At 46.3% G+C, this 16228-nt stretch overlaps 1 protein-coding gene across 1 annotated transcript; it reads left to right on the top strand.

Moving 5' to 3' along the window:
• The first annotated feature begins 6195 nt into the window (after positions 1 to 6195).
• PLAAT5 (phospholipase A and acyltransferase 5) lies at positions 6196 to 15537 on the top strand. The gene is made up of 6 exons (XM_021685252.2): positions 6196 to 6286; positions 6699 to 6783; positions 8166 to 8274; positions 11268 to 11376; positions 13674 to 13936; positions 15445 to 15537. The coding sequence occupies exons 1-6, from the start codon at positions 6196 to 6198 to the stop codon at positions 15535 to 15537; spliced, it is 750 nt and encodes a 249-aa protein (XP_021540927.2).
• The last annotated feature ends 691 nt before the right edge of the window (positions 15538 to 16228 follow it).

Genomic DNA, 16228 nt, shown 5'->3' with positions numbered 1-16228 from the left:
TCCCAGAAGAAGAAGAAAGAGAGAGAGGGGCAGAAGGTATAATGGAGCAAATTATAGCAGAGAACTTCCCTCATTTGGGGAAGGAAACAGGCATGAAAATCCAGGAAGCACAGAGAACCCCTCTCAAAATCAATAAAAATAGGTCAACACCCCGACATCTAATAGTAAAACTTACGAGTCTCATAGACAAAGAGAAAATCCTGAAAGCAGCTCGGGAGAAGAGATATGTAACCTACAAGGGTAGAAACATTAGATTGGCAACAGACCTATCCACAGAGACCTGGCAGGCCAGAAAGGACTGGCAGGATATATTCAGAGCACTAAACGAGAAAAATATGCAGCCAAGAATACTATATCCAGCTAGGCTGTCATTGAAAATTGAAGGAGAGATAAAAAGCTTCCAGGACAAACAAAAACTAAAGGAATTTGCAAACACAAAACCAGCCCTACAGGAAATCTTGAAAGGAGTCCTCTAAGCAAAGAGAGACCCCAAAAGCAACATAGACCAGAAAGGAACACAGACAATATACGGTAACAGTCACCTTACAGGCAATACAATGGCACTAAATTCCTATCTTTCAATAGTTACCCTGAATGTAAATGGGCTCAATGCCCCAATCAAAAGACACAGGCTATCAGACTGGATTAAAAAACAAGACCCATCGATATGCTGTCTGCAAGAGACTCATTTTCGACCCAAAGACAGCCCCAGATTGAAAGTGAGGGGGTGGAAAACCATTTACCATGCTAATGGACACCAAAAGAAAGCTGGGGTGGCAATCCTTATATCAGACAAATTAGATTTTAAACCAAAGACTGTAATAAGAGATGAGAAAGGACACTATATCATACTTAAAGGATCTATCCAACAAGAAGATCTAACAATTGTAAATATCTATGCCCCTAACGTGGGAGCAGCCAATTATATAAGCCAATTAATAACAAAAGCAAAGAAACACATTGACAACAATACAATAATAGTGGGGGACTTTAACTCCCCCCTCACTGAAATGGACAGATCATCTAAGCAAAAGATCAACAAGGAAATAAAGACTTTAAATGACACACTGGACCAAATGGACTTTACAGACATATTCAGAACATTCCACCCCAAAGCAACGGAATACACATTCTTCTCTAGTGCCCATGGAACATTCTCCAGAATAGATCACATCCTAGGTCATAAATCAGGTCTCAACCGGTACCAAAAGATTGGAATCATTCCCTGCCTATTTTCAGACCACAATGCTTTGAAACTAGAGCTCAATCACAAGAGGAAAGTCAGAAAGAACTCAAATACATGGAGGCTAAAGAGCATGCTACTGAAGAACGAATGGGTCAACCAGGAAATTAAAGAAGAATTAAAAAAATACATGGAAACCAATGAAAATGAAAACACAACTATTCAAAATCTTTGGGATGCAGCAAAGGCAGTCCTAAGAGGAAAGTATATAGCAATACAAGCCTTTCTCAAGAAGCAAGAAAGGTCTCAAGTATACAGCCTAACCCTACACCTAAAGGAGCTGGAGAAAGAACAGCAAATAAAGCCTAAACCCAGCAGGAGAAGAGAAATAATCAAGATCAGAGCAGAAATCAATGAAATAGAAACTAAAAGAACAGTAGAACAGATCAACAAAACTAGGAGCTGGTTCTTTGAAAGAATTAACAAGATTGATAAACCCCTGGCCAGACTTATCAAAAAGAGAAGAGAAATGACCCACATCAACAAAATCATGAATGAAAGAGGAGAGATCACAACCAACACCAAAGAAATACAAACAATTATAAGAACATATTATGAGCAACTCTATGCCAGCAAATTAAATAACCTGGAAGAAATGGATGCATTTCTAGAGATGTACCAACTACCAAAACTGAACCAGGATGAAATAGAAAACCTGAACAGACCTATAACCACTAAGGAAATTGAAGCAGTCATCAAAAATCTCCCAAAAAACAAAAGCCCAGGGCCAGATGGCTTCCCAGGGGAATTCTACCAAACATTTCAAGAAGAATTAATACCTATTCTTCTGAAACTGTTCCAAAAAATAGAAATGGAAGGAAAACTTCCCAACTCATTTTATGAGGCCAGCATTACCTTGATCCCAAAACCAGACAAAGACCCCATCAAAAAGGAGAATTACAGACCAATATCCCTGATGAACATGGATGCAAAAATTCTCACCAAAATACTAGCCAATAGGATCCAACAGTACATTAAAAGGATTATTCACCACGACCAAGTGGGATTTATCCCTGGGCTGCAAGGTTGGTTCAACATCCGCAAATCAATCAACGTGATACAATACATTAACAAAAGAAAGAACAAGAATCATATGATCCTCTCAATAGATGCAGAAAAAGCATTTGACGAAGTACAGCATCCTTTCTTGATCAAAACTCTTCAGAGTATAGGCATAGAGGGTACATACCTCAATATCATAAAAGCCATCTATGAAAAACCTACAGCGAATATCATTCTCAATGGGGAAAAACTGATAGCTTTCCCCCTAAGGTCAGGAACGCGGCAGGGATGTCCACTATCACCACTGCTATTCAACATAGTATTGGAAGTCCTAGCCACAGCAATCAGACAACAAAAAGAAATCAAAGGCATCCAAATTGGCAAGGAAGAAGTCAAACTCTCACTCTTTGCAGATGATATGATACTTTATGTGGAAAACCCCAAAGACTCCACCCCAAAACTGCTAGAACTCATACAGGAATTCAGTCAAGTGGCAGGATATAAAATCAATGCACAGAAGTCAGTGGCATTCCTATACACCAACAACAAGACAGAAGAAAGAGAAATTAAGGAGTCAATCCCATTTACAATTGCACCCAAAACCATAAGATACCTAGGAATAAATCTAACCAAAGAGACAAAGGATCTGTACTCAGAAAACTATAAAATACTCATGAAAGAAATTGAGGAAGACACAAAGAAATGGAAAAACATTCCATGCTCATGGATTGGAAGAACAAATATTGTGAAGATGTCAATGCTACCTAGAGCAATCTACACATTCAATGCAATCCCCATCAAAATACCATCCACTTTTTTCAAAGAAATGGAACAAATAATCCTAAAATTTGTATGGAACCAGAAAAGACCCCGCATAGCCAGAGGAATGTTGAAAAAGAAAAGCAAAGCCGGCGGCATCACAATTCCGGACTTCCAGCTCTATTACAAAGCTGTCATCATCAAGACAGCATGGTACTGGCACAAAAACAGACACATAGATCAATGGAACAGAATAGAGAGCCCAGAAATGGACCCTCAACTCTATGGTCAACTCATCTTTGACAAAGCAGGAAAGAATGTCCAATGGAACAAAGACAGTCTCTTCAACAAATGGTGTTGGGAAAATTGGATAGCCACATGCAGAAGAATGAAACTGGACCATTTCCTTACACCACACACAAAAATAGACTCCAAATGGTTGAAAGACCTCAATGTGAGACAGGAGTCCATCAAAATCCTAAAGGAGAACACAGGCAGCAACCTCTTTGACCTCAGCCGAAGCAACTTCTTCCTAGAAACATCGCCAAAGGCAAGGGAGGCAAGGGCAAAAATGAACTATTGGGACTTCATCAAGATAAAAAGTTTTTGCAAAGCAAAGGAAACAGTCAACAAAACCAAAAGACAACCAACAGAATGGGAGAAGATATTTGCAAATGACATATCAGATAAAGGGCTAGTATCCAAAATCTATAAAGAACTCATCAAACTCAACACCCAAAGAACAAAGAATCCAATCAAGAAATGGGCAGAAGACATGAAAAGACATTTTTCCAAAGAAGACATCCAAATGGCCAACAGACACATGAAAAAGTGCTCAATATCGCTCGGCATCAGGGAAATCCAAATCAAAACCTCAATGAGATACCACCTCACACCAGTCAGAATGGCTAAAATTAACAAGTCAGGAAATGACAGATGTTGGCGGGGATGCGGAGAAAGGGGAACCCTCCTACACTGTTGGTGGGAATGCAAGCTGGTGCAGCCACTCTGGAAAACTGTATGGAGGTTCCTCAAAAAGTTGAAAATAGAGCTACCATATGATCCAGCAATTGCACTACTGGGTATTTACCCCAAAGATACAAAAGTAGGGATCCGAAGGGGTACGTGCACCCCGATGTTTATAGCAGCAATGTCCACAATAGCCAAACTGTGGAAAGAGCCAAGATGTCCATCAACAAATGAATGGATAAAGAAGATGTGGTATATATATACAATGGAATATTATGCAGCCATCAAAAGGAACGAGATCTTGCCATTTGCAACGACGTGGATGGAACTGGAGGGTATTATGTTGAGTGAAATAAGTCAAACAGAGAAAGACATGTATCATATGATCTCACTGATATGAGGAATTCTTAATCTCAGGAAACAAACTGAGGGTTGCTGGAGTGGGGGGTGGGGTGGGAAGGATGGGGTGACTGGGTGATAGACACTGGGGAGGGTATGTGCTCTGGTAAGCGCTGTGAATTTTGCAAGACTGTTGAATCTCAGATCTGTACCTCTGAAACAAATAACGCAATATATGTTAAGAAAAAAAAAAAAAAAGAAGAAGAAGAAGGTAGCGGGAGGGGAAGAAAGAAGCGGGGGAAATAGGAGGGGTAGACGAACCATGAGAGACGATGGACTCTGAAAAACAAACAGGGTTCTAGAGGGGAGGGGGGTGGGAGGATGGGTTAGCCTGGTGGTGGGTACTGAGGAGGGCACGTTCTGCATGGAGCACTGGGTGTTATGCACAAACAATGAATCATGGAACACTTCATCTAAAACTAATGATGTAATGTATGGGGATTAACATAAGAATAAAAAAAAATTAAAAAAAAAAAAAAAGTTATGAGGAAGAAAAGAGGTGGAGGAGAAACCTATAGGATTAGAGGTTGGCAAACATTTTCTGTAGAGAGCCAGAGGGTAGGGCGCCTGGGTGGCTCAGTCGGTTAAGCGACTGCCTTCGGCTCAGGTCATGATCCTGGAGTCCCGGGATCGAGTCCCGCATCGGGCTCCCTGCTCGGCAGGGAGTCTGCTTCTCCCTCTGACCCTCCCCCCTCTCATGTGCTCGCTCTCATTCTCTCTCTCTCAGATAAATAAATAAAATCTTAAAAAAAAAAAAAGCAGCAAGGGCATAATAGACACAAGAGTGGGAGAGGTTACCTACGGCAGAGGGCGGCAGGGGGATGGGATAAGGGAGGAAAACACAGGTAGGAGCATCTGTGCTAGGTATGTTCCCGTTCTTAAGTAGACTGGTGTTTTCATGGGCAGTAATTTTATTATGCTTCGCAACTACATGTATTCCATGTGTTTTTGTTTTTTTAAGTAGCTTCAGCGCCCAGCGTGGAGCCATCCCTGGGCTAGAACTCACGACCCTGATATCAAGACCTGAGCCGTTATCAGGAGTCCCACGCCTAACCGACTGAGCCACCCAGGCGCCCCTCCATGTGTTCTTTTGTATATATTATATGTTATATATAATTAGTTACAAAATGTATAATTTAAGTCATATAAATAATTCAAATAAAAACTTTGAATTTCTCAAGATCTTAACTCCTGAGCGTGCCTCCCCAGGCCCTCCTAATCTGGCATCAACGCGTTTGTCGCTCCTCGGTCGGCTCCGTCTGGCTTCTGCAGCCACGTCGGACCGCGCCTCCGGCCTCCGTGCCTACTGTTCTGCGTTGCCTTCCACCCCCGGGATGACCTCGGCCGCCGCCTTTCCTGGGCCTCTAAGCGCCCCCCTGAGCGCCCTCTCCGTTCCCTCGGCCGTGCGCGCAGCGCCCGCGCGCCCCCGCCGTTTGCTGCGCGCCCCGGGTTCCCCGCCTGGCGCCCCTCCGCCCTCGGCAGGGCCTCCCCGCGCTGCGCCAGCGTCCTCCACCCCCGCCCTCGGCTCCTCCCGCAGCAGCGGCGGGATGGGCCTGAGCCCGGCCGCCCACGAAGACAGCAGGCGCCGCCTCTCTCGCTTCCCCCGGCCGCGCCCCAAACCCGCCCCGCGAGCCGCAGGTACGCGCCCTGGGGACCGGCCACCAGCCCCCGGCGGGTCAGCTGTGCCCCGTCGGCCCGGCCGCAGGAACCGGGCACGGAGGCCCTACAGGGGGGCTCTCAGGTCCCAGCGGGCCGTCGGACCCCCAGAAAAGGCACCAGAGATCCCTTCAAGGCTCCTCGTAGCTCTGTGCTGGTCGTGCAAAATGCCCGTTAACCGGAATGAGCGCATACCTGGGAATGACCTTTTGTTGGTAATTCAGGCAAAGCGAGCCAGGCGTCCAGTGCGCCTCTCGGGTATCTCTACCCTCCGACCCTCTTTCGGGGGGAAATGGAGGCGGAGGTGGCAGCTCCCCAACAGAGTTGACAATGGCTCTGGAACTCTAGGGCCTCAGAAGCTTCTCTTGTCAGGTTTAGCCTCCGGATTTCTGGGATCTCACTTCATCCTCTCGATTTTATCCCTGGGAGTTCCCGAGTCTCTCCCTCCCAGGGGAACTGAGACCGCTCCAGCATCTAGTCCCACAACCCCCTTCATTTACCCAAAAACTGATTGAGGGCCGACCAGGCCAGGCACGGTTCTCGACTGGAGCTCTGAGCCCACCTTCACAGAGATGTCAAGGTGTTTGCTCCAACTCTCCCTTCACAGATTTCACTCCCTGTAGGAGGCAGTTGTGGTTTAAATAGCATCCTCCTCCCCACCCCCCACTAGAAGAATCACCTCAAGCGTTGTTCCAGCTCTCTCCCAAAGAGCGGCAGCAGGGAACTTCAGAGCTGAGCAGAAGCGTCCAGCAGCGGTAAGAGTCTCTGTATGGAAGGACTGGGTCTTAGGGTGGGGAAGCCTTTGAAGAACCGATTTTGATGGCAGTTCTGTAAAGCAAATCCAGAGGTGGTTTCCATAGGAACCAGCTTACACCCCCACCGCCCACCCCCAACCAGTGAAGGGAAGGCTGGTGTGCTGCGGATAATAGATTACCACCAGGCCTGGGGACCACTGACCAGACCTGGCCGGCAGCAGTTTCTAGCCACAAGAACCTCCAGAACCCTAAGAACTGGCGCTTACCACATGGCCACTTGGTCTCACTAATGAATGATGTGATCTTGCAAATTTCCTCAGTTCACTTTCATTAAAAACACAGTTTGCTTCTTTTTAAAATTTTGAGGGTCTGAACGTTCCCCAAAGAGCTATACTCCACCCCCATACACTATACTTTGGAGAAGAGGTAAAGCATGGAGGAAAGGCAAAGAAAATGCCATTTTTCGGTTGGTAACGTACCAGGTGTGTATGTTTGCTCGCTCCTTTAACCCTCCTGACAACTCTGCGAGACAAATACTCTCATGTCTATTTTATAGATAATCAAACTGATGTTCAAACACAATCATTTACTAGCTCAAGGTTGGACAGCAAGGATCAGAGCTAGGGTTGAAACCCAGGTCTTTTTTTTTTTTTAAGATTTTATTTTTTTTTTAAAGTAATCACATCCAACGTGAGGCTTGCAGTCATAACCCCGAGATCGAGTCGCACACTCCACCACTCTACTGACTGAGCCAGCCAGGCGCCCCAAACCCAGGCATTTTTGACCCCAATATATTTCACTATATTATCCCAAAGCATAGTCCTGCCTTTGGTTTCAGCCCTCTCTTAACAACGTTTTGGTTCAAGGGACAAAATATATTGATTTCTTTCATGATACTTGCAGTTACAGTATTGAGGCTTAATGAGATTTCTCAGAAATATGGAGCTAGTTGTTGGAAGAAACAGCTCAAGAGTTCAAGGGGTTTGCCTCTCCCAGTAGGATGGGCAGAGAGAGGGAGGGAGTAGAGGCCTGTTGCATTTCATTAGAAGCCATTATGTACCGTTACCATTTTTTTAAAAGTTATGTGCAAGTGTCATTTTGATAAACATGTAAGAAAGATTATCAGCAATAAAAAAAAAAAAATCCCGAAAGCTACTCATTGCTATCATTAGCAGTTTAACAGTCATCTGAAAAGCAGTAAACGGCAATTATTTTGCATGGCAGCTAACGGCATGATCATGGAAACAAACTTTGGGGAGGATGTTTCCTAGGGTCTCAAAATCGAAAGAGATCTGAAAATCACAAATCTGAAGTAATACAGAATTTCCAATAATTGTGGAATAGTGTTATTTGTTAACTCTATGTTCACAAAATTCATTTAGGGAGAAGCCCTTAGTTAACTTGGAGACTACAGCCCACCAGAAAAGAGCAGAGTCGAGTTCAACCCCAAAGCCTGAGAGTGCAGGGAAATTAACAAAGCAAGTCACTGAGGTGGGTATCAGGAGTTCTTAGCGCATATCTTTACTGCGCCTGCGACTTTTCTACAGACTGTGTTTTACTTTGTTAAGACTGTGTGGCAGGTTGAAGTGCATCCTGATTTGGGATGTTGTGCCTTAAAAAAATTTTTAAAACAGCTTTGTTGAACTCTACTGAGCTTTACTGAGGTATAACTACATAGCTATAACTGACATACAATAAAGTGCGCATATTTAGAATATACAGTTGGATATGTTTGGTGCGCTATGTGTGCACCCACAAAACCGTCACCACAATCAAGATAATGAACATCTCCGTAACTCCCAAAACATTGTTTCCCTTTGTAAATCCCACCTCTCCTCAACCCCATCCCCAGGAAGCATGTGATTCTTGTCACTATATGTTCATTTGCATTTTCTAGAGATTTATGTCAATGGAATCATATTGTATGTGCTCTTTTTGTCTGTCTCCTTTCACATAATTTCATGTAATTATTTAAAGTTATATCAATATTGTTGCATGTGACTAATAGTTCATTCCTTTTTATTACTGGGTAGTATTCCATTGTATGGATACACCACTGTTATCCATTCACCTGTTGATGGGCATTTGGGCTGTTCCCGGTTTTTGGCTATTACAAATAAAACTGCTGTGAACATTTGTGTGCAAGTCTTTGTGTGGACATATGTTGTCTTTTCTCTTGGGTGAATACCTAGGAATGAAATGGCTGGATCGTATGGTAGATGTATTTTTTTTTTTTAAGATTTTATTTATTTATTTGAGGGGTGGGAGGGGCCGAGGGAGAGAGAGAATCTCAAGCAGTCTCCCCTGTTGAGCACAGAGCCCAGAGCACAGAGCTCAGTCTCAGGACCCTGAGATCATGACCTGAACCAAAGGCAGATGCTTAACTGACTGAGCCACCCAGGCGCCCCCATATGGTAGTTGTATTTTTAACCCCGCCTCTCCTCACCCCCATCCCCAGGCAGCACCTGATCTGCTTCTTGTCACTGTACGTTAATTTGCATTTCATAAAACTCTTACATAGTTAAAAGAGTTACATAAAACATAAAGATATGTTTTCCAAACTGGTTGTGCCATTTTACATTCCTGATGGCGGTGTGTGAAAGTTCCAGTTTCTCCACATCGTCATCAGCATTTGGTATGGTTAGTCTCTTAAATTGTAGGTATCCTCATAGGTCTGTAGGGATCTCATTGTGGTTTTAATTTGCATTTCCCTAATGACTAACGATGCTGAACATCTTCCATATATATCTTCCTTGGTGAAGTGTCCAAATCTTTTTGCCCATTTTTCCCCTTGGTTTCTTCAGAAATTCTGTGTGCAAGCCCTTTGTCAGATATATGCTTTGCAGTATTATCTCTCAGTCTGTGGCTTGTGTTTTCATTCTCTTAACAACATCTTTTGAAGAACAAAATTTTTAAATTTTGATGAAGTCCAATGGATGGTGGTGATGGTTAAACAAATTTTGTAAATTGTATCTCAGAAAAGAAACAGGTGAAAAGCCCCCTTTTACTTCTGTGAATTTTTATTTTATTTTATTTTATTATGTTATGTTAATCACCATACATTACATCATTAGTTTTTGATGTAGTGTTCCATGATTCATTGTTTGCGTATAACAGCCAGTGCTCCATGCAGAACGTGCCCTCTTTAATACCCATCACCAGGCTAACCCTTCCGCCCACCCCCCTCCCCTCTAGAACCCTCAGTTGTTTCTCAGAGTCCATAGTCTCTCATAGTTCTTCTGTGAATTTTTGCCAGGCAAATGGCTGTCCTCCGCTAGGGAAATAGAGCTGGGAACTGAGAGGTGAGATGCAGCCTTGAGAAAATTAGACTAAAACTGGCAAATTGTTGCGTAAGTGACAAAGCCATGGCAAAGCTGATGGGGTGAGTGGGGCGGTGTGATCGACTCCATGGCTCCCTCGGTCTCCCCAGGCTCTGATTGCTCTGCTCTAGGTTTTCTTTTCTTTCTTTGTTTTTTATTGTGGTGAGAGCACTTAATATGAGAACTACCCTCTTAATAAATGTTTAAGTTCTTGTGCACATACCCACATACATACACCCACACAGTCTCTTCCCCAGGCCTCTTTGAAGAGATAGAGGATCAGCATCCTGGGTCCAATCAAGAGATACAAACTACCCAGTAGATTTAACAGGGGGAAGTTTACTATAAAGAATTGTTAAACTATGTAAGAGTAACTATAAGAAATGAAGAACCTCAATATGGCCTCCCAGGGCTGAGGGAGAATACTCAGGGAAGGACAGACTTGGAAGGGGTTCAGACCTCGTTAGAGAGGAGAGCAGAGAAGTTTGGTTTGGCCAGGCTGGGGTGGCACTGTAACTCCTGGCAAGTACAACCTTTTGGAGCGTAGGGGGCTGGGGGCTGGCTGTCAGCAGGTGGTTTGAGCATGCAAAGGAGGGGGGCACCCTCTGGACCACAGGTGGTTCATGTGGGAGACGTGCAGAGGGAATCGAGACATCAGCAGGTACAGGTGATGTTTGGGCACTGATTTCTCTGCCAAAGGGCTCAGAAAGGTTATTGTCGGAGGGTTCTGGCTCAGGCAGAGCTCCACCAGAAGTCCTCACACCCACACTAGACCCGCCCCACCCCCTGCCCCAAGCCAGAAACTGCAGGAGAACCCTTTCCTCTTGCAATGCTTAACAACGTGCTCATTTTCAAGGAGAAAAGCTTAAGAGTTCCCGCACATATCACAGAGCTTATCTGTGATAAGCATTTGGCGCCCAGTGGCAATACATTGATAGCTAGCTCAGTTAGCCTCTGTGGCTTTAATAACTTGATTGACAGCAGGAGTGGGGGCGGGTCCTTTGGTCTTGTATGGGAAGGGAGCTTCTGGCAGCCTGGATTTCTACAGAGTGATGAAACCCAGTGTCTTTAGGCTGAGCTGTAGCTAATCCCCCCCAAACAGTGTCTCCGGAGTTCCTTGGGCACGTGCCATTTCTTTATTTTATCTTATTTCTCCCATCACAGGGCAAACCAAGACCCAGACCCGGAGACCTGATTGAGATTTTTCGAATCGGCTATGAGCACTGGGCCATCTATGTGGAAGATGACTGCGTGGTGCATCTGGCTGCCCCGAGTAAGGGTGGATACTCCTTGACATATCGATATTGATACTGAAGCTAGCAGAGTAAGAAGAAGTGCATTTAGTTATTGTGTTCCTCGGCTGCTGCCCTTCATTAGCAATAAAACACTTGACACATTCCTGGCCCTTAGTGGACTAGGTGATGGAGCTAGATCTCTGTCTACCAAACACCACCGAGTGTCCAGCCCTAAGGGGAGATGAAATGCACAAGGGGGCCCCTGTGTTCGCTGAGCCTCGGTATCCTTCCTCATATTTCTGAGGCTTCCCCAGGAGGAGTGCAGATGCCTGCATGTTCTGATGGCCCCCAAATGCTACTTCCGGCTTCCTGATGGCTTGGGCACATCCACCCTGGCTCGTCTCCTTGCTCTTTCTGCCTGTCCCAGGCTGCTCCCGCCTCAGCGTGGACACACAGCCTTCCTTTCGTGGCTCAAGTTTGCCTAACACAAGGCGGAGATTCAACTGGTGACTAATTAAAATTTAGTGGAGGTTTGATGGCAGGACGTGGTGATGGTAGAAGATAGAATGGGAGACACACTCAGTCACAGTGGTCCCCTCCGGCGAAGGGACCCGGAGGTGCTGGGAGAAGGGGAGGCTGGGGGACACCACTGCTTATGCTCTGATGCCTTTTGAATTTTGTATCCTGTGTGAGTACTGCCCACTCAGGATGAAACTGCAGAAGGGCACTGGGACCAAAGGCCTGTGGCCACACCGTGCTCATGGCCCTCACCCCCACCCCCTCCATCCTTGTCCTTGGGCCCCGCCTCTCACCTGCAGCGGAGCCCGTCTCCCTGCCCCGCCTACACGCGGAGAAGGTAAAAAGCGCTCCACATCACCTCCACATCCCCTTTCCAGACTAAGTCCAGGAGCCTCCCTCTTGTATAACCAAAGAGGTCTCTAACTGATATGTCCCCACCTTCCCCAACAGATCTTCCTCTAAAAACAAATTCTGTTCCTGAAAGCTGAATGACCCTCTCCCAGCTTTTGTAACATCAGGAGATATTCCTCAAATACGTATGAAGAGGACAAGGGACACTTCTTGTTCTCGGTCAACTTTCGGAGGGGCAAGGGCACACACATTTGCCTATCCTTATGGTCGGAGCAGAAAAATGGTCTTGGTTTTAAATTACCACCGGACCGCCCTGGCTTTGGGCAGGTTCTTGACCCTCTCTGAGCAGCTGTCTCCTCTAGGGACTGAATATGATAATATAGCGCCTTTTAAATGGTTCCTTTTTCAAATCTATGGAACCCTGTTTTCAAATTTCAAATATTTGAGTGGAGAGAAAGGCAGAGTGGCTCTGGGCGGAAGCTGGGTGGGTAGCACCCAGAGCCCAGTCTACTTGGCCTCCCCTGCGCCCTGCTGAGGCTGCAGAGGGAGGCAGGTCACGGAGCCCCACGCCAGCCCCACAGCCAGGAGCGGACGCTCACACTTAAGGGTGCTTAGCGCACGTTTGTGAAGATTACTGAAGTCTGGTTAGGAAAGCAAGACTCAAATCCTAGGACTTGGTCAGGTCAGTACAGTACAGATGAAGTCTGGGTCTGCGCTGTAAAGCAGTTCTAGAGTTTTATGAGAAAGAGACTGCTGACAGTGGGGAATGCGGTGCAGGGCAGAAGTCTTCCTGGGAAGGTTGGTCCCAGGCAGCCACACTCACTTGGGTGGCTCGTATAGTTAAAGCATCTGCCTTCAGCTTGGGTCATGATCTCAGGGTCCTGGGATCAAGCCCCGCATTGAGCTCCCTGTGCTCAGTGGGGAGTCTGCTCCCTCTCTCTCTGCCCCTCCTCCCTGCTTGTGTTCTCTTTCTCTCTCTCTCAAATAAAAAAATAAAATCTTAAAAAGAAAAAAAAGAAAGAAAGTGAAAAGACAGGTCGCAGAATGCACAAAGTATTTGCAAACATATATCTGACACGGTTCTACTACCCAGAATATGTAAAGAATTCTTACAATACAATAATATAGAGACAAATAACCCAATTTTTAGAATGGGCAAAGGATTTGAATAGACTTTTCTCCGTGACCAATAAGCGCATGAAAAGATGCTCAATATCATCTGTCATTTAAAAAAAAAAGAAAAGAAAAGAAAAAGGGCTGATAGGCAGGCTGATATCCAGGCGACAGGCGTCTCACTGGGGGGCAGCTCATTTCATCCAACTCCTGGTCCTCGGCCATGCCTTTGACAGATGCCAAAGCCAAGATCTTGGAGGGAAGCACCTTGACCCACAGCTTAGACTGAGCCAGTGCTCTGCTCCCTGCTGTCCCTCGCAGCTTTCCAGCTTCTGTTCATCTTGGTCTCTAGGTGAGGAATTTGAGGCGGGCAGCATCACTTCCGTCTTCAGCAACCGCGCAGTTGTGAAGTACAGCTGCCTGGAAGACGTGCTGCATGGCTGCTCCTGGAAGATCAACAACAAGCTGGATGGGACGTACCTGCCCCTGCCCGTGGACCAGATCATCCAGCGTACAAAAAAGATGATCAACAAGATAGTGCAGTACAGCCTGATCGAAAGGAACTGTGAGCACTTTGTCAATGACCTCAGATACGGTGTGCCCCGGAGCCAGCAGGTATGAGGCCTTTTGCTCGGACGGTGGCTTCTTGCTGGGGCTTGTCATCTCATCAGTGATCAGAACGGTGGTCAGTGGTTTCGTGCTCTTTGTTGTACTGGTGGGCTTCTACTTCTCAGGACTTTCTGGTTCAGGAGGTGGTTTCCCCTCTGTTAACCCATGGAGGAGTGCAAAGGCTGGGGGGTCTCCTTGGCCAGGCCATTTTATTTCTGAGACTGTTTGTTCTTTTACAAAACGGGGATGAGGTGAGGTTTTCAGCTACATCTGGCCCACAGACATGTTTTGCTTGGATGAGTAGTGGTTTGTTTTTTCTTTTTTTAATTTGTATTATTTGCCAACATTTAAAAACATAGAAGTTTTATATAAAAAGATCTGGAATCACAGCCTTTCTAGAACAACTAATTGATCAGGCCATCAGGCCCGTGTTCCTGCTTGCTGACACCCTGTAGGGCCAAGTAGTGGCTGCCTCTTTAGATGGGACTTGTGGGGGTCGACGTGCCACCTACCAGCTTTGCCCACCTTACCTGCCTGGCCCGTGCGTGTTGCCTTTGGGTTTGTGACCCCCCCCCCACCACACAGGGCGGGGATAAATCCAGTGAAGCACAGTCCATGTGTTCAAGAGCTTTGAAAAATAGCTCGAAATATGTGACAAATTGAGCAGCCCTCATTCCTATTTGATCCTTACTAAAACCCCATGAGAGGAGCAGAGGATGTATTTATTATCCCCTTTTTAATAGACTGAGAAATGAAGAATTAAAGGAGGAACATAATTTTTCTGCTTTTTTTCTGTGGTTTTTATGTTCCCTCAGGGTACTGGGCTCAAATCCCATTGCTGGTCTCTCTACTATTGCTGAGTGAGCATGAGCAGGTCACCCACGCCCTGTCCCCCTCCACTTTCTGGACCTTCCTCCTTTGTATTCTGTCCTCTCCCAGCCTGTACTCCATTCTCTGGAGGCCTCACTCCAGTGCGGGGGTGGGTGGAGGGCTTGGGGGCTCCAGTGTAAGGGATCTCCCATCCCAAGAGCATTTGTGCATGACAAGAAGACCCCAGGGACCAAATGGATGATAAGGGGCCTTCTATGGAGTGTGGGCCACGCTCAGACACTAATTCCCACCATGACTTCGTCCAAGTGAGTTCCCCTCCCTGGTTCTCAGGCTCCCTGATTGCAGGATGAGGGCCTCGGTGGCTGAGCCACTCCGAGATCCTTTGCCTCTGAGCCCTACCCTAGAGGCTAACCTTGGGCTGAATGGCTCTGAGGGAAGAAAGCCAGGAGCCGTGGATGCCCCCGGTGGGGACGGGGAGTGTGTCTGCCTCTGATGTTCATCTCGGGCCATCCTGAATTCTCTAGGTCTCTTGCAACCCTAGGATCTTTGGAAATAGAGGCTAGCACAGGTGGCTTCCTCCTCCAGGCAGGCCGGGTGCTGAAGGGGAGTGGGGTGGTGGGGGCAGGGCAGGGCACAAGCCTGGGATGGCCCCTGAGTGTCCTGTCAACCGGTCTGCTTTGCAGGTAGAGCACGCCCTGATAAAAGGGGCAAAGGCTGCGGGAGTGGTCATCTCAGCGGTTGTGGAGAGCATAAGGCCCAAGCCCGTAACTGCCTGAAGGCGCTCGGGACTCCAAGCAGAGGAAGTGCTGCTGCCATCTGGAAGGACACGTGCCTCCTTGCCTCCCCTTGCCTTCTCTCTCCGTAACCCCACTTGAGAAAACTGTGTGCTTCTGGAAGAATCTAGAATGTATCCAATTACCCCTCCAGAAATACATCCAATATATGTGATCCTAGATCCGTGGACTCGCGGGGTGAGAAGAACTTAATATTTATTATTATGCATCTGTTAGGCGCCGGGCACCGTGCTGGGCGTTTCATAGGCTTGTCTCATCTCCCTCCCTGTGGGAAGGGCCTTGCTTGTTTCTCAGGCTGACTCGGGTCTGCGATGTTTGGATACCACCTACACCAGCCGGGAAACCCCTGCTTGAACATTCCCAGTAACTGGGAGCTCTTTTTCAGAAGTTCTTTTTTTTTTTTTTTAATTTTTTTATTCTTATGTTAATCCCCATACATTACATCATTAGTTTTAGATGAAGTGTTCCATGATTCATTGTTTGTGCATAACACCCAGTGCTCCATGCAGAACGTGCCCTCCTCAGTACCCACCACCAGGCTAACCCATCCTCCCACCCCCCTCCCCTCTAGAACCCTGTTTGTTTTTCAGAGTCCATCGTCTCTCATGGTTCGTCTACCCCTCCGATTTCCCCCGCTTCATTCTTCCCCTCCCGCTACCTTCTTCTTCTTCTT

This window comes from Neomonachus schauinslandi, chromosome 11 (assembly GCF_002201575.2).
Source record: "Neomonachus schauinslandi chromosome 11, ASM220157v2, whole genome shotgun sequence".
NCBI classification, from domain to species: Eukaryota; Metazoa; Chordata; class Mammalia; order Carnivora; family Phocidae; genus Neomonachus; species Neomonachus schauinslandi.
Note: the sequence above shows the minus strand (reverse complement) of the source record. Positions and strands in the feature narration are given on the sequence as shown.

Excerpts from the sequence above, each read along its gene's own strand:
- PLAAT5 (XM_021685252.2), top strand. The coding sequence starts at position 6,196 with ATGCCCGTTAACCGGAATGAGCGCATACCTGGGAATGACCTTTTGTTG. Across the intron at positions 8,275-11,267 it reads TAACAAAGCAAGTCACTGAG|GGCAAACCAAGACCCAGACC; the intron begins GTGGGTATCAGG and ends CTCCCATCACAG. Across the intron at positions 11,377-13,673 it reads GGTGCATCTGGCTGCCCCGA|GTGAGGAATTTGAGGCGGGC; the intron begins GTAAGGGTGGAT and ends CTTGGTCTCTAG.